Source organism: Erpetoichthys calabaricus, chromosome 2 (assembly GCF_900747795.2).
Source record: "Erpetoichthys calabaricus chromosome 2, fErpCal1.3, whole genome shotgun sequence".
NCBI classification, from domain to species: Eukaryota; Metazoa; Chordata; class Cladistia; order Polypteriformes; family Polypteridae; genus Erpetoichthys; species Erpetoichthys calabaricus.
Window position 1 is genome coordinate 151,009,616 of NC_041395.2, and position 22,736 is coordinate 151,032,351.

The 22,736-nt window shown below is 35.9% G+C and overlaps 1 protein-coding gene across 1 annotated transcript in view; it reads left to right on the forward strand.

Moving 5' to 3' along the window:
* Positions 1–22,736, forward strand: part of col4a3 (collagen, type IV, alpha 3) — a 254,825-nt gene that overhangs the window by 153,798 nt on the left and 78,291 nt on the right. The window contains exons 15-24 of the mRNA XM_051923014.1: positions 632–691; positions 894–938; positions 2,401–2,454; positions 2,564–2,605; positions 3,114–3,195; positions 9,063–9,098; positions 10,222–10,386; positions 11,451–11,543; positions 17,277–17,360; positions 18,129–18,190. Coding sequence (XP_051778974.1) covers positions 632–691; positions 894–938; positions 2,401–2,454; positions 2,564–2,605; positions 3,114–3,195; positions 9,063–9,098; positions 10,222–10,386; positions 11,451–11,543; positions 17,277–17,360; positions 18,129–18,190 — 723 coding nt within the window. The remainder of the gene's footprint in view (positions 1–631; positions 692–893; positions 939–2,400; positions 2,455–2,563; positions 2,606–3,113; positions 3,196–9,062; positions 9,099–10,221; positions 10,387–11,450; positions 11,544–17,276; positions 17,361–18,128; positions 18,191–22,736) is intronic.

Genomic DNA, 22,736 nt, shown 5'->3' on the forward strand with positions numbered 1-22,736 from the left:
TATTGTTGACTGTTGTTTTTCCTACTCAGTAAATTGAAGCAATACTTGAAACACTTTCATCATTTCATAAATGTTTAATAATTTCAATTTCTGTGACAATTCCAACACCACACATATATGTTTATCAGCCATATAGTAGATTAATTAAAACGAAAGAGAAAAGTTATGAAACACTATTAAAACTGAAGGCACATAACTGAGACTGTGGTGCTGGGAAAGAACACTACATGCTAGCACAAGGGAAAGTTGTTCCAATGTGCAAAGTTTGCAGCGTACTGAACAGCAGTAGTAAGACAATAATAGGTAGACACTGGTGTGCACAATTTTTTTTTTTTTTTTGGCCCTGACAGTTAATCAAGTTGATGGATAATCAAGGTTTTACTGTACCTAAATCCAGATGTTCTGGCATATTTGTCTTTTTAAACTTCTTGTACAAAGGAATTAAGATAATATATAGTTAATGAAATCCATCAAACTGTGAGGATCCATTAAAAAAATAAAAAATAGCCAAATTACTCTTATATTTTTATTCTCAAAAAATGTGTAAGTGAATTCACTAAGCTGTTTCTTAATGGGGTGGTGTTCCTTTAACCTATCTATACCTTTGTTTTTCTCTTGTAACTTATTACAGGGTGTCACTCCACCATATTACAAGGGTGTGCCAGGAGATCAGGGAGAACCAGGAGGAGAGGTATAATTAATATTTCATAAGCAATAAACAGATATCATGGTCAGTTTGCAAAACTCTTAAACAAGAAATACAACTTGGTGTAGTAATTGTTGTACAAATTAAGTAATTGAATGTAATGTGTCCTTGTTTTTTAAATTATTTGTCAAGCATCCCTAAATAGTACAAGTAGAGCTGCTATTTGAATTCAATGTTTTGTTCACAGGGAAAACCTGGAAAAGATGGCATACCTGGTGAACAAGGAATTCAGGTGGATTTTTATGCATCTTAGCTTTTCTGGTTACAAAAAACGGCAGTTTGAACCAGTTCGTTTGCATCATTAACATTTTTGTTTCATGTTTTACTTTTTAAAAGACTGAACATTAATTTAATCTTAACAAATTGTTTTAATTGCAAGTAATTAAAAAAAATAGTAATTTTTATTATACAATGGAAAACATTTGAACATTTTTAATCATTGAGACAAAGGATATTTTTTAACAATGATCAATGCATTCATTTTTATAAACCCCTTTCAATACATGGTTGCAGGTCCTGAGCACAGGGCGCTAAACGATATAAACCCTTGACAAGACATCAGTTAACTTCATTCACACAATCATTTTCACACATGCCACAACAGTTTATTTCTTGTATAGCCCAAAATCACACAGGGAATGCTTCCAAAGCGCTTTAACAGGCCCTGTTTTTTGACAGCCCCCAACCCCAAAGCTTTGACTCCCTAAGAAGACAAGAAAAAACTCCCAATAAAAACCCTTGTAGGGGAAAAATATGGAAGAAATCTTGGGAAAGGCAATTCAGAGAGAGACCTCCTTTCAGGTAGGTAGGGCATGCAGTTGGTGTCAAAAATTGGGGTAAATACAATAACATAAAACAGAACACAAGTAATCCTCTTCACATAGATAGATGGCAATCTATCATTGCCACCTCAGAAATATAATACAATAGTACAAACTACTTTGTTCGTGCAAAGCGCTCCTCACTAAGTGCAGGCACAAAGAACTGCGACAACTCTCAAGGCAAAATACAACAATAGATTATACCACTCAATGAATACAAAACTATCACATATGAGGATAGCGATGTGTTCAAATACATCAAAACCAAGGTAGAAACTAATTAACATACATGATAGACAACAATACCTGTTCATCAGTTAATTTTAGAACCATGGCCAGATTATAGAAAAGAAATGAGACAAGCCAGATACAGTCAGAATCCTGGAGATCTCAGCCAAGTAGCCATCATCTCCCTTTACTGGCCATTCTACAGCTGAGTTGGTGCTGGGCAGGCCAATCTGACTTAAGGACCTTTCTACCCCATGATTTCCAGTTCACCTTTATCTGAGATGACAAGAATTCAGTTTCCAAAAATCTAATCTGCTCATCTGCCTACCTGCTCATCTTTAAAATAAAACAGGAAACACTGGTATGAAGACAACTTGTATACTTCACACAGATCGTATTAACACTGGGTACTGAACTCAGGATTCTGGAGTTGTGATACTGCAGCAGTAAGCACTTCATCACTATATTGCAAGTAATCACTTTATTAACTCAGTAATTCAAAACAGCATATTTGAAAATGAAATTCTACTTTGCCATGCAGTATATTAGTTGAGCAACTGTCAACAGCTCTGGTGGATTATGAGCAGAGGAAAAATCTAGATTTTCAGAAAAAAAAATCATAATATTTCTACTTTCTTTGTTCAGGGAGAGAAAGGACAACCCGGTGACACTGGACCTCCAGGAATTCCTGCATCCAAAGTAAAGAAATATTTAAGGAATATATATATATATTATATTAGTAATAGACTGTATTTTTCTGGTCCTGGCAAAGTAATGATTTAATGATTCTGTTTTCTCTTTTCTCTAGGGGCAAAAAGGAGATACTGGTTTAGTGGGACCTTCAGGCCGTGTCAGTATTGGGCTTGTTTAATATTTTTTTTATTTAGACTTTATTTGTGTGCAAAAAATCTATCATGTATTGACATTATGATTGTATAAGTCGTACAATTGTACTATAATTCAATCATGCATATCTTGTGCTATGTAATTCGTAATACTATTTACTCACCTCCTGGCCTGGTTGTGGAGACATGTCTCAGTACCTCTGTTGATAGCTTTAATAAGATCAAAGATCATATTTAAGCAGTTGCTTATAATTCAAATAACACAATGTAAAAGAAAACAAAGAATCTGGACACAGAATATTAATTTATATTTAACATACACTCTTTACAGTGAATTTTACATTTTTCTATTAAAGGTTAGCAGATGTAATGAATAATTGAATTGGGTATTTATTGGGATATTTGTAATGTGCTTCTTTTGCAGTACAATGTGAATCAACAGTGATCTATAGTTTCTCAGGTATTATTATAGAACTCTTCTCATGCTGCTTTTTTTGTACTTTTTTACTTTAGAAAATAATGTTGGACAGCAAAGTTAAAGGAAAGCAGGGACCACCAGGCCAACAGGGATCTCCAGGGCAGCCTGGTCGGCCAGGTAAATTATATTCTGTGTTCCCTAATTCAAGTAATCACCTTTACTTAATACTGGACATACATGTAGGATTGTGAGAAACCTGCACGACATTGTTAGTTATAAAAAATAGACACTAAATAGAAAATATTAAAAATATCATGCTATCACGAGAGTCAAGGGCATTGGACAAGAGTGCTCACCTTTTCAAAAAATAACTGGCAAAAGTTTGGAATAATCAACAACAATAACGTTTATGTCTATTTCACATAGCTTTACAATGTGTCAGAGAAATAGTTACAAGCAAAGATAAAGGAAATAAAAATTTGGTAAGAATAATAATGAAAAAGTAATAAAAGAAAAATCAATAAAGCTTACATAACATAGACATATTAATAGTAGAAAGGTAGTGTCCTTATAAGGTCTCCATATCAGAAAACATGGCTGCAATGTAGTTTGTCTCATATTTATGTAGTACTTTTGTTGGCTTTACTCTTGATATGAAGTTATAAAAAATATTAGCTATATTAGGCAGCAGCAATGAATGTATTTGTTTGGTTCCTGTTGTCTCCCAGCATGGAGGCAATGTTTTATCCTGGAGTGTTCAGGGTCCTCTGGGAGACTTTAAAGTCCAGACATGGAGTCCAGATACTTTTTTTCTCTCTTGGCTTTGGTTGCACTCAATGACAAATAGCTATGCTGCAGTTACAGTTTTTGAAGTTTATCATCTCTTGCTAACATAAATACCTCTGCTGAGATTTTGTGATCAGTCAAATATTTCTTCAGCAAGATGAACATTGCTTTTATGTAAGGTCTGTCTTGCTCATGCAATTCACTGTCTTTTAGTGTGGCTGCTCTTAAAGTGGTATCCACCTCCAGTTCTATTATAAATTTTCTCCCGCTCATATAGTTCTACACTGGATTCCTCTTTAGAATTAAAATAGTTACTCTGCCTGTGGAGGCCACAGCCTAAGCAATAGAGGGTCCGCTGAACAAATCAGATGCTGACCAGGCTAAGATGCAGAGAGAGCAGGGAGCTAGCAGTGACACTAGGTTAAAAATTAGGTAGTAGACATTTGTTTCTTGGGTGCACAAATGCACAAACGTTTGGTTGATAATTGGTACAAAAGTCTACCCATCAAGCACAAATTTTACTTATAACCATCATTTTCTCTGACTAAGGCTCTTTTGTGACTAACATACTGTATGCTTCGCAGGAATGTCATATAATTGTGATTGATATTGAAACATACAGATGCTACACACCAAAAGCTCTACTTCCTCAGTTCCACAGAGAATCTCTTCCCTTGGTTTGATAACAAGGGTTTCTTCATGGGTGAATGGGATTTTGAGATTACTTTTCAGTGAAAAGGGCTACTTCTTGGCTGAATTCAGATTAGCTATGCCAAGGGAAAGACAGCAATGCCACTTGGTTTTACAAAGTCAACTGATATACCATATTTAAATGTTTTGTAACGATTTAAAATTAATTATCTTATTAATATAGGTTCAAAATATTTTTATACTTTGTTTTGTTTGTTTTATGTAGTAACTGGCATAAAAATCTAGTACCTGGCAATTTACAACACTGCATGTTATTCCTCGATTGACCAGGGTAGAATTCTGCATTGCAAATATTAGTCAGATGTGTTAAAACAAGGACAGCAAAACAACAATAACCCTGGCAAAATTATCATCTTGGTTGTTACCACAATAGTTGAGCATTAAAGTATTAGTTGTAATCTCAGTATAATAAAGGAATACTCCACCAAAAAATGATATTTTTTCTTAAATGTTACATATTCCGTGTACATGATAGAGATGGCTGAGAAAATGTTTTATTGTCATGTTTTCACACAAAATGAAGCTATTAAAGTGGACAATGAAAGTGGACATGGTCAATGGTGGAAACAAACAGTATCAAAACGTCCATGAAAAAATCACATGTTACCCATGTCACATAATATACACAAAGTCGTCCAGTTGAATACTCAGAATGTCCAAAACACAGAAAAGGCAAGAGTCTTGTCCAATATATCAAGTGAAGAGACAGTTCTTAAATTCAAATGCATGACCCCATGTGAAAGGATTCCGAGGTGTAGACTACTTTCATTTTAACAGAGGAATCGATTTAGCAGTATTTTTGTGAAAAATGCACATCCACTTCCATTAAAGCATAAACTTTGTTTCTTTTTACATGAAACCATGTAAAAAAATTTCTCGGCCGTCACTACAATTTACTTATCTTAAGTAACATTTAGAAAAACTATTTTTGGATGGAGTATTCCTTTAATATAAAGAATATTGAACTGGATTATATCTGACTATTCACTATTTACTATTTTAAGATGAAATGAAATCCTCTTTGAGTTACCTTTCACATTGTTATCAATATTCTTACACAACTCCCAAATTCCATCCATTCATCCATTGTCAACCCACTTCAAGGTGGCAATAGCCTGGTAAGTTTCAGGAACACATAGAAGGCAAGACAAGAATGGGTAAACCAGTCCATCATAGGACATATTCATGCACACCCCACACTAGCTCATACATCTTTAAGAAGTCAGAGAAACACTGGAGAACTTGGAGAAAAACTTGTGCAGATATATACTGACTAGGCCAGAATTTTTACAAATTCTTGAGGTAGAAAACGGGAAAAATTGTCTCAGGTTCTTCCCTTCCCATAATGAAAAACTGGAAAACAGACACATATATGAAATGTTCTGGCTGTAACTTTATTATATTATGTTCAGTCGATGGACTAATAATTAGTATAGAATATGAATTCAAGTAACCCTGTAGCTGATGTCCTGTTATATAGAGTTAATGATCAATCATTCAAAAACATGAATTTCTTCTGATGTGCTCCTCTACTTTAGGGTTTTTTCAGTTTTTACCTGGATGATTAAATAATATTAAATAACACCCCTTTAAGCTTGTTTTATTTTTTGATACTATAGTAAATCTGAATATTGATGTTGTTACTTACAGTGAGGTCACATGTAACAAGTGTTAAAGGTAACATGTGTTACAAGTAAGCAGCAGCAACATTTACTTCTAAAGCACATTTTTACTCAAAGTACTTTACAAGTAGTTACATGCAAAGAAAAACAACTTAAGGATAGATGAGAATCATAATCATTCTGCCTAACATAAATGTTCTTAAGTATTTCTTTTTTGGTTTGTTTAAGGCTTCGCCGTAGAGGTTTCGACCCAGTGGGTCGCTTGGCAGTTTGGAATATCCTGTTTCATTCAAACATTCAAACATCACAGGACTTTGATCAGGTGTGGTGGCGCAGGACACCAACAAAGAAAAAACAGAAAAGAATAAATAGAAAAGTAAAAATTAGTAAAGATTGCATATCCATTGAAGAGTATGATAATTCAATGCATATCTAGTGTATTAAAAAAGTCTATGAAAAAGCTATGAAAAGGGCAGATTAAAAAAGAGTTTTTTTGGTAGCCTCATATCTCATATCTCAATTGGTAATTTATTCCAGATTTTTGGTGCATAACATCTAAAGACTTCTTCGCCTTTTCTTTTATGCTTGGCTCTATGAATATAAGCAGAGCGATATTCAAAGATCTAAGGTTACAACTTGGAATGTACAGGATAGGCACTCCAAAATATAGGAAAGAGTAAGGTTATGTAAAACGTTATACTATATACAATTAGTAGTGTTTTAAAGTCAATTCTAAAAGACATGGGTAACCAATGTAATAATGTTAAAATTGATGAGGTGTACTCAGATTTTATTTTTCTGGCTAAAATTCTTGCTGCTGCATTCTGGACTAATTGCAACCAATTGGTGTCTTTCTTTGGTAGACCAGTTAAGAGTCCTTTACAGAAATCTAGCCAACTGAAAACAAAAGCATCAATTAATTTCTCAGCATCTTGCAGTTTTATAAGAGGTCTAACTTTTGCAGTGTTCCTTAAATGGAAAAATGGAGTATTAGTAATCTGGTTAATATGTGGTATACTGTAAATTAGTTCTTAGTTTATGACTACGCCTAAATGCTTCACTTTCTCCTTGACTTTAATGCTTAGGGGTCAAGTTTATTTCTAATACCCTCACTATTTTCATATTTGTTAACAACAAAGCTTTCAGCTTATTCCTTATTTAGTCCAAGGAAATTACTACTTATCCATTCAGAAATACAAGAAAGACGTTGGGTCAGAGAGCTCAGAGCATCTGGGTAATCAGGTTCTATAGGCAAATAAAGCTGCATGTCATCTGTATAACTGTGATAGTTTACCTTGTGTTTTGAAATAATCTAGCGTAATGAGAGCATGTAGACTGAAAAAAGTAGTGGGCCCAGAAAAGGCCCTTGTGGTACACTGTATACAATATCATGGATCTATGAACTACAATCACCATAACCAATGTAAAGCAATACTTATTTTATTGAAGTAAGAATACCTGTATTACTTACAAAAAATATATGCATTACTGCGTTACTACCGAAACTCAAAAAAAAAAAAGACTGTGCTATTTTGCAGAAAGTTTACATTTGTTCTGTAATATTGTGCACTCGTGCACTCTGGCCATCTGGTGAGAGTCAGTAAGGAAGAGTTTAAGCACATGCAATCAACTGAAAACAACTGAACAAAAGTAAAAGACATACATTTAATCCTGCATGTGCTGAAAGGTAAATTTAGGGATGTAGGGAGCCAGTGATATTTGCAGTAGCATTGAGTGTAAGACAAGACATAGTGAACTTCCGGCCCTTTGCAGGGCTCATTCACACAGCCAAACAAAAGACTGTGCTGTATGCAGTCCAGTAACAGAAACCTATTACTAGTATCAGTTCAGTTTTCATCCAACTATCTGCTATTGATATATTGAAATTGTATGATCTGTTGGTGAAGCAACCAGCATTCATACTGCGAATCTTAAGGGGCTCACTTTGGGAATGGATGTTATTTACTGTACAATTCATGAAAGGCTAAATTTGTTTATAAAACACAAGAAAATGATCAAGTCTGACTCTGTTTCAGGTCAGTTTTCAAGAATGTTCATGTATAGTGTCTGAAGTATATCAAGTCGAAGTTTTTTCTTCAGACATGGTATATATGCGTTTGCCATGCAAACTTGTGTTCTAAAGTTAGTGCTTTCTATAAATTTAGAAAATGTTGCCCACAATGGCACATTTTCAGCATGGAGGAGTCTGAAAAATCCCAAAAATGTTCAGGATATAGTGATTGCTGACTTTAAGGTGGCTGTACATGAGTCATTATGATTGTGTGAAACAGTGTCTCAAGTTCCTCCTTTGGATCCACTTCCTGCCACCCTGTAATGGTGATACAATGGATTCAGAGAGTATTCAGACCTTTTACTTTCTGCACACTTTTGTGTGGTAGATTTAATTTTAAATGTATTCATTTGCAATTTTTGCACCTCAATCTTTATTTAATAGCCCATGATGACAAAGTGAGAACATGTTATTTAGAGATGTGTGCAGATTTATTAAGAATCAAAAACTGAAATCTTTTCTTTATGTAAGCATACAAACCCTGTGACTTTGGGAGATGTCTTTGACTGTCCTTTAGTGACCTTGCCAAAGCCCAGACTTAAACCCTGTAGATCATCTATGGAGAGACCAGAAAATGACAGTTTATAGATGCTTTCCATCCAATATAAGAGGAAGAATGAGTAAACCGTCCAAATCCTGATGTGCAAAGCTTGTAGGAACTTGCCCAAAAAGACTCAAAGCTGTAACTGCTGCCAAAGGAACTTCTACAAAGGAACTGTGATAAAATTGTGTCGCCAATTACACAAAATATTAGCAAAATTTATAATTAAAAGTTTACAGTAGTTTTTCATTAACATATGTATTACATTAATCAAAAGCATAAATAAAAACATTTTCTAATTTCATTAATGCAGGTCCCAAAGGAATGCCAGGTCCATCTGGAAAAGCAGGTAATAATTTATATCATTCAGTGTATGTTATACAGTAAATAGTAACAACTTGTAGATGGTTGTATAATTCATTTTTATAATGCAGCATGCCATACTGGATTTTGGTTATTCCCGTTGTTTGTAACATATGCCCTAGGAAACCAAGTGCTGTTTTTTGTTCTAATCAAATTTTTAATGTTTTTATTGGACTTATATCTTGCTGTATTCAAAGTAAACAGTAGCAAAATTTGAAATCACAATCTTTGCACTCTGTCATACACACCTCTTCTTCCTTACCACCTCCATTCTTCTCATATGCCACAAAAATGACTCTCCATCAAGTTAATGACCACTCTTCTTAGAGGCATTTTAGAAAAAAAAATTTCACACCTCGCATCAGCCTCCGTTCATTTTTGTTTACAACATGCAAAGGAATAACCCTATTCTATGGAATATGTTAATTAGGAAAGAATTAATAGAAGTAACATCCACTTTAAAAAGGTGATCAGGAAGAAACTAAGAAAAGTTCTAATGTGCAAAATGTAAAGAAAGAAATATCCCCACATACTACATTGATGTGGTAATAATAATACAAAATATGTAATCTCCAGTCTCCAGTCCTGAAATTTGACCTTTAAAATAATATAAGGGAGGAATTATCAAGTTGTTTATTTTTACAATTGGAACACAGGCAGATGAACTGACTTGCTTATGGTCACACAGTGTCAGTAGCAGGATTTGAACTCACAACCTCAGTATTTGAAGTCCAAAGCCCTAAATACTATATCACATTTAAGTCCTTTGGGCCGTATTCTCAGGGACTGCAACACTACAGTTTTGTTTAAAGTACTTGAAAAGGACTGAAGACCCACCTCTTCGTATCTTACCATCAGGACTAATATCCTGAATTTTCTAATATGAATTTACATGATAATCTGTGGAAGCTACACCAATCTGCTTAGAGCCCGAACTAATCCAGTTAATATATGTCACAGGGCATCCATGTTTTATTTATTTATTTATTTTTTGTGCAAGGAGCTAAGGGAGTCAGCAATATTGGGTACAAAACTAGAACCAGCCTGGGACAGTATGCCCTTGTGAAAAGAATATGTCAGTTATGTAAGCGTTCTTTTTCTATTTCTAGGAATTGGTATTGTAGGTTCCCCAGGACTTCCTGGACCTCCAGGATTCAGAGGCCCAAAAGGAGATACTGGTGACCCAGGAATCACCCTTTATGGTATACCAGGAAAAACTGGCCCCACAGGACTACCAGGATCTCCAGGCCCACGTGGTCCTCCTGGGCCCCCAGGTATCCCAGTTGAAAATTAAATTAAAAAATAAATAAGCCAACCTTTGGTTATTTAAACTTTTTAAGCAAAATCAGCAATGCATTTGTAGAAATGTTAACATTCAGTACAATATTTTGTATTGTGAAGGACCTAATTATTTTTTTGCGGAAAAATAATTTCATATGTTCTATTTGTGAAGCAGCTTGTTCAGACTTTGGAACTGAAATGTATAGATTACAACAAAAAGGTGTTTTCTTGCAAAATACTGATCATGAGCAAGAAAAAACACATTTCATAAGTTATTTTGTTAACTGGAGAACACTCAATAAGACTAGACATTATTGTTCCATTCCATATATCCGTATATTATAATAATTCTGGGGCTTCTGTATATATATTATAATAGGTGTTGTGCAAATCTTTTAAAAAGCTGAAATGAAAATAATATGCTGCTTACTTGTAGAAAATATACACAAGTTAAATATAGTTGTATATACATGTTATATAGATATGTTTGTAACCAAACCAAACCTCTAATTTTTTTTTCTTCTTACGTGGCTCTAACACTTGCTATTACAGATCTTTGATTTGATCCAAAATTCAAATAATTAATGCATGCCATTATCTTTTATAACATTTTCACGTTGGTCATGTTGTGGAAGGCAACTAGCATGATTGCTGACAACAGCATGACTGAGATAATGTCATTAAAATACTAAAAATTAATAACAACAAAATAACAGTAGTAATTCCAAAAATGTTAACAAAACAAAATTGGATATTCCTTAATGAAATCCTAGCACACATGTAGCATAGCATATCTTAAAGTCATACAGTATCATGGTGACTGGATTAAAAATTAAGAAAACTACCTCACTCTTATAAAGGTTAAGATTAATAAATAAATAAATGATGTAAAACAAAACAAGATATTATTATGCAATCCTGGCACAACAGGGCTTTCAAAAAATGTAATGTTCATGTTGTTAGTATGTAATCTGTGTTGATAACCAGCTTTTTATAAAAATACAATTTAATAAATATCTCAGTGCTGTTAGAATTATACCAATACTTGATGCTTTAGGTCCAATTAAGGAGATCGAAGGACCCCTTGGATTTCCTGGCGTTGAAGGCTTAATTGGTTTACAAGGAATGAAAGGATTCTCTGGACCAAGAGGTCAGTCCTCATTTTACTTAGGTCACAACCATGTACAGTAGCCACTTTTATTCAAATGTCTTAGTTTCATGTTATTGTTATGGACATAAATGGAGTCTACAAATGATCTGAAATTTTTGATGAAATGTTTGGGGTAAAATTTTATTTTTGTAACTTCTATGAATGTTGTTAATAATGATGGAGCTAACTTAGTTGAATGTTTTTAAAAAAAACTTTCAATGAGTAGCCATCAGGACCTGCAGCCTTCCCAAGATGGAGTGAGTTTATAGCATCCTGTACTTCTGAGAATGTCAGAGGTTTGTCAAGTTCTTCTGGGCTAAGAGTATCGAGCTGTGGTATTTGTATTGTATCAAAAAGCTCCTTAGATTGTGTCTCATCTTCTTATAACTGAGAGAAATGTAAGGACTTATAATATTCCTTTAATGTGTAAGTTATATTTTTATGGTTTCTGATTTTATCTCCAGTTGCGTTGGTAATTTCTTTTATTGTGTTGCAAACTTCCTGCTTATGAACTAAAATGTTATTAGGTTTCTCTCTATTATCATCATAATGATGTCACAATTTAAAGATGAATATTTTATTTTCTTTTTCTGTCAACAGGTTAAATTCTGATTATAAGGCCTATCTTTTCCAGTATATTGCCTCATTTGGAGATGTGGTATATGATCTGTATATGATTCATGATCTGCTCTGCAAATCTCACTAATTAACTCTGGAGCCTTCGTGGCTTCCAGTTTAGTTTAATGAGAGAGATATGAAATAATGTGTCCTTTGATAAACACTTTCAGAGTTCCTCAAATTGTTCCTGTAGAAAGCTCTGAGGAAGATTTAGTCTGTAAAAATAATTGATTTGTTTTGAGATGAATAACAACAGGGGGTTAAGACACCAGTGAGAAGAGTGTGTAGGGCATAATGATTCATGCTTCAAGATAAGGAGCAAATAATCGGAGATAACAATGGTTGTCATGCTTACAAGATTTGATGGTGGGCAGTATATTTTTATTGATGATGAAATAATAATGTTCTTCAGTAGCTATGATGTATTTTCTTGAGTTTGGATTTAGGAATCTTTAAAGGTCCAATAACTTATGATCCATTAAAAACTACTTGATTGTGCAGTACTTGATATTATCGTCACTGTAGCTGAAGATCTATCCTGGTCTGGATTTAAAACACAATTCAGATCTCCAGCTATTATAATTTTTTGAGTGCTCATGTTGGGAACGTATGGAAATACATTTTGGATCTTATCATCTACATTGGGTGTATATATTTTTCAAAAGTACTTTAGATTTGAATAAATTACCCATCATTATCACTTAGTGCCCTTCAGCGTCGGATACCGTGTCTAATGTTACAAAATGGGAATTCATTATGTTTAATGTTCCTATATATCAGGTTTTCTTTTTATAGCTAGAATGAAACATTTAGCAAATCCAGGCACTTTGTGGTCAAATTGGTCCTTACTTATTGAGTCTCATGTAAAAATTCTACCTTAGCCTTTAGGCCTGTGAGATTGTAGAATACTTTTTTCTCTTTAGATTGTGATTGAGGCTTTTGAAATACCAGCTTACAAAGTTCAATGGTTGATCAGGGAAATGCTGCTTCTGAACATTTTGGAACATTTTGAAATCTTAAGTAAAAGCAGTGTGTTATTTTAGAATTTACCTTTAACAATGATTTCATATAATTATTGCCAGGTATTACGGCTAAGGAACTTGACATTTAAAATTCTCCTACCACCCAACCCTTTCCAACATCTTGCCTCCTAAAGTTAGGCTAGCCCTCACTTCCCAGAGTCCCAGTACTCTCACATGCTAAGAGACAGGGCATGCCCTAAACAAAAAGAGATCCCTCCACCCTAATAGTTAAACAGTCTCCTGAAATAAAACAAGGAGCAAACAAGCTGTTTGTGTTCAAAAGCTGAAAATGATGCATATTATATGCTATACAGTATAGAGTGTGTCTACATATTTTATGCTCTAGTCGTACCCCTTCAGTAGTTGACCAAAAGCAACTGGAAATAAAATACTTTTTATACTTTTATGTATAAGATTATGCATATGTAAATACCTACATGTATATGTAAACATTCAAACCCCCATATACACTTCTGTACACTACTGTCACTTTCAGTTTCTTAGTGGTTGCACATGTAACATGTATATATCATAAAATAAACTACAATATAGTAATTGAAATATAAGCACTGATTGTGTCCTCATTTTTCTGTACTATTCTAAATTACACAATGCTATACTATACTACAAAAAAAATCAATATAAAACTATAATTTTGCTACTGTAAAAGAAGACACAAAATACAATAATATATTACTACATGATAAATATTACTAGAATACACAAGAAATATTACTGAATAAGAGGGTGAAATTGCAGCAAAAGTTATATTAAAGCTGGAGTAAGTTGTAAGCAGATTCTTCTTTGTATCACATAGACATAACATGACTACTGTTTTGTTTTAAAGGATGTCAGATCACTGTTTTTAGCTGTTTTTCTTCTTCTTTGGGAGAGCTAAAGAAATTCAACTGACAATCAACCTTCACTTTCAGTTCTGCTGTTTGAAACTGTAGAATGTAGCTTATTTTGCAGCAGTTGAAAGAGACAGATCTGGGAATATATGCATTTAGCTGTTTTCAAACATCCTCAGTATGAAATGAGGCATCACATTTTCTTTATCCCGCAGTTTGTGAAATCTAACAATCAGGCTCCTAGATTTTGTGACATTGATCCACGTACATGATAAGCAGTTGAAATTTAAGTGTCCTCTCCTATTATTTTACAAAATAATTCTGCTGCAAATTTCACTGTGTTGGGACTTTCACGTTTTTCAAGATGTCCTTTGATTTTGATGTTGTTCCTTCTATATCCATCGTGTTCCTTCTATATCTATCTTCAAACACCACTAGTTTATCACAAAACACTTTGTATTCAGATTCTGCAGCAGATATTTTTTTATCGGTAGCAGATATCAATTGTTTGTCTTCCTCGATACAAGTTATAAATATTTGCCTAACTTCTTCCAGTTCAGCCCCATGTACCTTTATTTTATTCACAATCTTTCTCATATTTTCTGTATATTTCCATTCATTTTTGCTAGATTTTCTTTTAAATTTACATTAAAGTTATTGCTTAAATGTACCTCCTGATCTTTCACGTCCTAGATAATATTGTTCATATCCTGGTCCAGCTTTTCTATTCTGCTGTGTTTTACATTTATATTCTCCTTTATATCCTTTATATACATCCTGATTGTGGTAATCAACACCTTCAAATCAGACAACACATCGTCACCTCCATATACAGGATGCATAGTTGTGTAACCAGAAAGAGTTGATGCTGGTGATCCACAGGGGGTATTGGTAATGGCTGCTCGAATCCTTCACCTGTCTCCTAAAATTTAGTCTATGGCAGATCTTGGCTGCTTTTTCATTTTCTTTAAGATCTTTCTCTCCTCATGGTTTCTTGCTTATGTTTTTTTTAATATACTTATAGGCAATTCCACTCAGGTTAATTAAATACAGTCAGTCATTTTCCAACCCGCTATATCCCAACACAGGGTCACGGGGGTCTGCTGGAGCCAATCCCAGGCCTCTGCAGAACACACCCACACACCAAGCACATGCTAGGGACCATTTAGGATCACCAGTGCACCTAACCTGCATGTCTTTGGACTGTGGGAGGAAACCAGAGCACCCGGAGAAAACCCACACAGACACGGGGAGAACATGCAAACTCCACGGAGGGAGGACCCGGGAAGCGAACCCAGGTCTCCTAACTGCAAGGCAGCAGCGCTACCGCTGCGCCACCCCTTACACAAACATTAAAATATTAAATAAAATTTAAAAAAACTTAAGCCAGGAATAAATCCCTGGCTATAATATAATTGCATGCTAGTTCACAGCAAATGCCAGGTTTATGCAATTGCTGCTTAATTCAACTAAACGCAGCCTTCTTCTCAGCAATCTCTATACAGAAAATTCCAGAAAATATAGATCAGATTGTTCTCAAAGACAATTTTCTTCATCTCCATACCACAGTGCAATAACTGAAATTTGTCATATTTCCTAATGAAAGCCATTGGTGAATATTTACCAGATAAGTGACTAGGGTTGGCACATCAAACATAGCTATTCAAATATAATTCAGATCCATTTAATATTCAAAGGCAAAAGCTGACATTCAATGGTAAAACTACAGTTGTTTATTTTTACTGCACTAATTTTGTCATTATATTACTCCAGACATGTTGTGCAAAGCTGTAGTATTTTGCAGATTTGTTTTTGCACTTCACTTCTATGGTCAGCCATTTCATAATTTTGAATGATTAGTTTATTATTTTTATTATGTGTATTATTTATTTGTGTTTTTTTTTTCCCACAAGTGTACTTGGAGCTGTTTTTCTAAACATTTTTCCAGCACTCTGAAAATTTCATTTTACATCTGATTCTGTCCTATTAACTCTTAAACCTAAGATCCCAGACTGTTGGTGATTGCTAAGACCTTCTCATTAAAGCAAATGGAAAATAATTATGTCATTACAATGCTTCAAAATTCTCGCTTTAAAGAGCCATCTTAACTGGATGCCAATTTAACATATAATACCAAAAACAATGGGGTGTAGTAAAAAATATTCAGGTTACCTAAATTGAAACATTGCTGTGCTGCATCTGTGAAGGAAAAAAAAATGTAGACAGATTGTATGGACCCCAACCTGATACCGTGACAATCCCGTAAACCACATAGGAACTACTTTTCCTTGTAAGTCTACAGGTGCCGGCATACTTTTTATTCTGAATATCATGATATTAACGGTATTCTGCCACTGCCCATTGGACAGCACCGAAATAATAAAACAAACCTGCCTTTGACCTTTGGCCTTTTGCCTGCTTTTTTACTTTGCTCACTATTCTCACCCTGTCCTGGCCTTACTAACTGACCCTTATTTCTCGTGATTCTTGTCAAGACAGCTAGCCATAAAAGCAGCCATGAAAAGGAGGTTAAAACCTTTAATTAGCCACACATATTGGCTCCCAGCTGGCAAAAACATAACGTACCCGTAATAATGATAAAATTAGGTATATAAAACTAAAGAATAATAAGTGAAATAATTAAGAAATGATATGATAGATACATAAATAATGTCACAACACAACAGTTGGACTCAAAGATGATAAATTAGTTTCTATTTTTGCTGTGTAAGATGAATGTAATGAGTCTCAGCTACTGGTTTCAGTGCCACCCTGCTAGCCAGGAATGCAGATTGGCAATTGTAAGATTTAGAGAACACCAGTTTTTTTTTCTTTTTTTTTTCTACCACTGATGCACCAAGCATATATGGGACTACTTTGAATCCATATTAATTTGTAGCAAGCCATATGATAGCACTGTTTTTGGCATAGTGTTAGAAATCAGGCTATACTGAACAATTGAAGGATAATGTAATTAAACTACTGTTGCCAGAGGAAAGATAGATTAAAGCTCCAACATCTGATAAATTGACAAGACAATACTCATTAAACTTTCAATATGAAGATGGCCAGATTGAATCTCTGGTTTAATGTTCAACTCCTTGGCATGTTATTACTATTGCTACAGCTTCTCGGTTTGTCTAATTTATACTGGACATAAAAGCACTATGTTCATTATGGAATGTACTATATGAACATTCGTGTATTCTTTGTTTAACTTTTTTGGCATGTTCTTTCATCAGGAGACAAAGGAGAAAATAAACAATGTGTACCAAAGAAAGGTGCTATTGGACCTCCTGGCGTGCAAGGAAATTCCGGATCTGAAGGTAAATAGATGTCGAAAATCTTCCACAACAGTTTTGAGAGAATGAATAATATAAGCAAACTGGCGCAGTGAGTAGCGCTGCTGCCTCGCAGTTGGGAGATCTGGGGACCTGGGTTCGCTTCCCGGGTCCTCCCTGCGTGGAGTTTGCATGTTCTCCCTGTGTCTGCGTGGGTTTCCTCCGGGCGCTCCGGTTTCCTCCCACAGTCCAAAGACATGCAGGTTAGGTGGATTGGCGATTCTAAATTGGCCCTAGTGTGTGCTTGGTGTGTGGGTGTGTTTGTGTGTGTCCTGCGGTGGGTTGGCACCCTGCCCAGGACTGGTTTCTGCCTTGTGCCCTGTGTTGGCTGGGATTGGCTCCAGCAGACCCCCGTGACCCTGTGTTCGGATTCAGCGGGTTGGAAAATGGATGGATGGATGGATGAACAGTCCTGATGCATGGTTTCTACTTCAGAAAAATCCATACAACTGCATAACGGGGCAAAGAAAGAATAAGCAAATGTTATCAGTAAATGATAAACATTAAGTACTGTGTAATAATTGTCAAGTGTTTTTAGGCATTCTAAGATATTATTTTGCCCTTTATATTTTTCTGTAATCATTGGTGTATGTTTAATTTAATTTTTTAACCTCTTTAAATGTAATGTTATGTGTTTAACTGTTGTACATTTTTATTTGAATGTTAATTATTGACAGTTTTATATGTATGATATTTATATTCAAGTCCATCTTGTTATCTAGTGAAAAAGTAAATTAATCCTTTTTATTATAGGACCTTTAGGACCAAAAGGGTTTAAAGGGCCAGAAGGACCACCAGGACCTCCTGGACCACGTGTAAGATCTATTGCATATTTTCCTTTTTAAAACACTGTTATTAGGTTGTTTAAGGCCAATACCGATCATTAATTTCATTTTACTTGATTGGCCAATTATGATTTTTTTTCTTTTATCCCTTTAAAAAACGTTTTGCACTAAGCTACTGCATAACTAGACAGATATAGCCTTATGTCCTATATCAAAGTGTATTTTTATAATTAAATGATAGATTACAGGTGTTAGCTGTGTATTTGTTATTTACAAAATGAAATTCTGTAGGCTTATTGAGAAGTGTCCATAAAAATTGAACAAGACCTCAAACTACTTAAACCCCTTCAATTAGTGCAGTTTCTCCTTTCTTGCCTGCAGATAACAAACTATTGATCTCCAGGAAAGAACCTTGAGTGCAGATGTGGAGATTGTCATTCCAACCACATTAACCTTCGACTGCAAACTCCTTCAGTAGAAAGAAATTATAGTTAGATGAGACTAGAAAGATTACCTGCAATATTGTCCATAAACTAGACACTGTTGTTTCTGTTGGACAGTTCATGACAAGCAAATAAACAAGAATTCACAACTTGAATTCAGATTAGGAAGACAGCTTTTCTCATACATGCCCATCCACGTATCTCTATCATTTCCCTCATGAGAGTTGCGTCTCAAAGCTGCACTATAGAAACAGTAGTATATACCAGGAGTTTTCAAATCAGGGTTCCTTGGCAGTGTTGCCAAGGTTGACATTCCTAAAAAATTAATCCAATATTTAAAGATTGTCTTTAAATTATCTCACATAGTTTTTTTTTAATATATGTAACTGAAAATGTTCTTCAGTTGTTACTTTACTTGACTAGGTATGTGGGTTCTCAAGCTATGTGGTACACATGCAGCTTTCAGGTAAAATGTGAGGGAACACACACCCAAGCAAAAAAAAACAAAACAGAAAAAGCAGCAGAACCTGTGACTACATGCTCTACTTTTCTTCATTTCCACTGGTATATCTCACAGTGCTTCTGCCACAAGACTTCACTCCTGTCTAGCCCACCCCACCTCATCCTCCTCTTCTGTGTCCATTGCCTTGCCAGTTGGAAATCTTTCTCTGCTTATATGGGGTCTGATGCAGACCCATCTATTTGAGCAGATCCATGCTAGAATCAAGACTACCCACTAACCACATGTTTAAGCAGAAGGATTTTTGCAAAAAACAGCATCTTAACAGGTGTGGCTCCCTAGTAGTTATATGCATGCGGTTTCTGTCAAAATGATTTATGACCTTAAGCCACGCCCCTTTTTGGCTGTCATTAAGCCCCACCCCTTTTTATGGATGTGTGACCCTTCCTTGAACCCACCCCATTTACCCCCCATGAAACTGTCATGGGGTTTTTGATGGATGTGTGCCCCTTCCTTGAACCCGCCCCCACCCACCTATTTGGTTCTCCTTTCTGTCAAGAGCAGACTTGATGGATGTCTGCCCCCTCCTTTACCCCGACCCTCCTCTCCCGAGGACAAGTCTAGGCATGTCAGGGGAGGACTCTGCCGTTCACATCTATTTGTGGTCCCAGGTATGAAGGCCCTGCCTCTGCCTCGGCTCCCGGTCAGGCAGCCCTTGATGACTGGCCCCTTCCACTTCCTTACCCACTTCTTCCGAGGACAGGCCCAGAGCATGTTCCAGCCGGAGCGATCTACCTTATAGCCTTTCCTGCCTCTACTGTTTTGGGTAAGAACCCCTGTATCTATTATTTAAAATATCTAATCTTTAAATATCTATCTAAACTTTGGTTTAGCACTTGTAAACCGTTTTTTATTTTATCTAAGTCAAGCAGAGAAAGACCCCAGGCAGTCTCTGCGCAGTCCAAGCTGTTAGCAGGCACGGGCTTTCACTCTCTCCCATATTTGAGGCATGAGAGTGGAGCAGGCAGCCTCTGTGTGATGCCCCAGGGGTCGAAGCTCCAAGCGTACACGCAGGCAAGCGCGTGTAGTTCAGCTCTCTCTGTCTACACAGCAGAGTACCTGGGTCTCTAAAAAGCTGACAGTCTCTGAGCCCCTGCGAGCAGGCACATGTCAATAGCTGGAAATCCCCTCCTGCTGTGTTCTGCGCACACATGGTTATCAGTATCTGGGCATAGCTGCAAACACTATGAGCCCGGAGCTCCACTAGATACCGCCCCCTAACCCCTCCCTGCCGTGTTCTGTGTGTGCACTCGAGTACGTACTGTTTAGGGGCTGAGTTCTGCGCAGGCACGAACTGTCCAGGGCCTATAGCTGTAAGATATCGGGCATCCCGCTGGGGGAAGCCCTTGTGAGTTCGCTTGCAATTTCACACCCCCATCCCCCTATATGGCTGAACAGCCAGACCTTCTGTCCATGATATGTAAAGGTTGTACTTAACTTTTAAAGGATTTTAAACATCATACACAGTTAAATAATAGGCAACAGGGACCTTTTATAGCCCGTCTGAGACGTATAAAAAAAAATCAAGCGTCGGATGTATAATTTATATAAAACAATCCCTTTTCCATCCCATTTTAAATATTGTTCGATATAAGTCCTGTAAAAAAATCACACACACCGTTAAATAATAGGCAACAGGGCCCTTTTAAAGAACATTTGAGACGTCTAAAGAAAATCAAGCCTCAGCTGTATATTTTATATAATAAAGTATATCTTAAAAAAGCCCTATTCCATCCAAGTTAGATCGCCTTAAACAGATCGGACCTCTGGGGGTAGATAAATGCGTTTTAAAGCACTCTTTGGCAAAGCCTTTGGGAGCAATTCACACCTCACAGGCCAGGCCAGATCTTTAAACCCAGGTCAGATCATTCGGGGGTCAGTGTGAAAAAAACTGCCTTACCTTGTGGCATGCAAAGGTGACTTTTTAAAAAAATACAGGACTTTTCTGTGTCCGGCTTTGCTGTCAAATTCCTCAACTACTAGCAAAGTCATGGGTGGCACAGCAGAAGGGTTTCTGAACCATTTCTTAGTGAATTTATTTTGATCTTTTTGCATATCAGCTTCCTGTTTCCTGATTATCACATAGTGTGAGAAAAGAAGGACATTCTGAGAAGCAGTTTCAGAGAGCCATCTCCACTCCAACTATTTTAGACCAATTTCTCAACTACCAACTTGCTGTCTGTAAGATCCCTTCCTCCAACCCCAACCTGTTCGTGATTACCCAGAACGTAACGTCTGTCCATGGATTGTACTTCACTTTTCAAGGTAATGCATGAGATAACTAGTTTGATATAAGCCTTGTAAAAATCACACAGACGTATGCCGCAGTTCCCTTTTAAATCACGTTTGAGACGCATAAAAAAATCTGACCTGGGTGATTGGTGGATGATACCAAGAATGTTCACATATATATATACAGAGATTAACCTTAGGACTTATTTTCCAGGGTCTGTCTAAAATCAGACAAAAGACAGTTACTAAAAAAGATTTGCTCTTAGAGGCAGGAGGCTATAGTGAGGTGTGCTCGTTTAACTAGAGGCAGGGTTTAAAAATGCAGGCAGGCTGTGAATTAGCTGTGGCATGGTTAAGAGCTCAGTATTCTGAAATACGTGCAGAAGGGCCCCATTTGTGAAATGCGTACTCTTTCGAATCGGAATCCCGCTGTAACCGGTTGCTTTCTGTACGGATCCGCCTGTTTTTAAAAGTCTGAGGTAACAAAACATTTTTACTTTATAAACTCTCATTTGGATAGCCGCTTGGAGACAGCCTCCAAGGATGAACAGGGACCAGGAGCTTAATGCAACTGTGTTTTCATTCCTCTAAATTAAATGTAATTATTTTAATACAGCCTAGTAGCCCCAAAGTCCGGATGATTTTTAGACGTATCAAGTGTATTGTTGAATAATGGGGTAAATGAATAGTATAAGATGTACCTGTATGTATGAGATTATATCTTACTACACAGGGAACCTGAGACCTGGCTGTCTGTTTTCATTTACGTCTTTAAAATGTTTGTATATATACATTTTTCTGTGGTACCTGTTTCTTTATCCGCTTTTTTCACAAAGGTCAGGTATCTTTGTAAGACGGTCGTATAAAGTTTTACTTTTGCATCGGAGCTCAAGTCAAGTATGAATTTCATTTGTTTATTCAGTTCCATTTCCGTAGCGTTTAAAAGGTCGCTGGAAAGCTGGAGCTTTCCGCCGCATTGTAGCCTTTTGTTTTCGAGGTGCTAGGCACATCTTTTGCGTGTATTCATATTTATCCTCTCGAACCTATTAAACTAGTAATGAAAGGAATGGCCGTGCTTATGATGATTTTTAATTTTTTGCTTAGCTCATTTCTATAACATAGGAGCCTTTTGACAAAGGAAAACTCTGTAAATACACTTGTGCATTTAAACGGAGATGTATAAGAAAGCAGGTTTCTACCTTATCCCAGTTTTGTACGTGCATTTAAAAGCACTCACTGTTACACTAGCACAAAATTGATATTTTCTGTCTACTCAAAAAACTAAAGTTATTTCTATTAAAACAGGTGATAATTAGAAAACATTTTACTATTTTTAATTAAAAAGTTAAAAACAGAAACGCCCAATTATGATTTTTGTTTT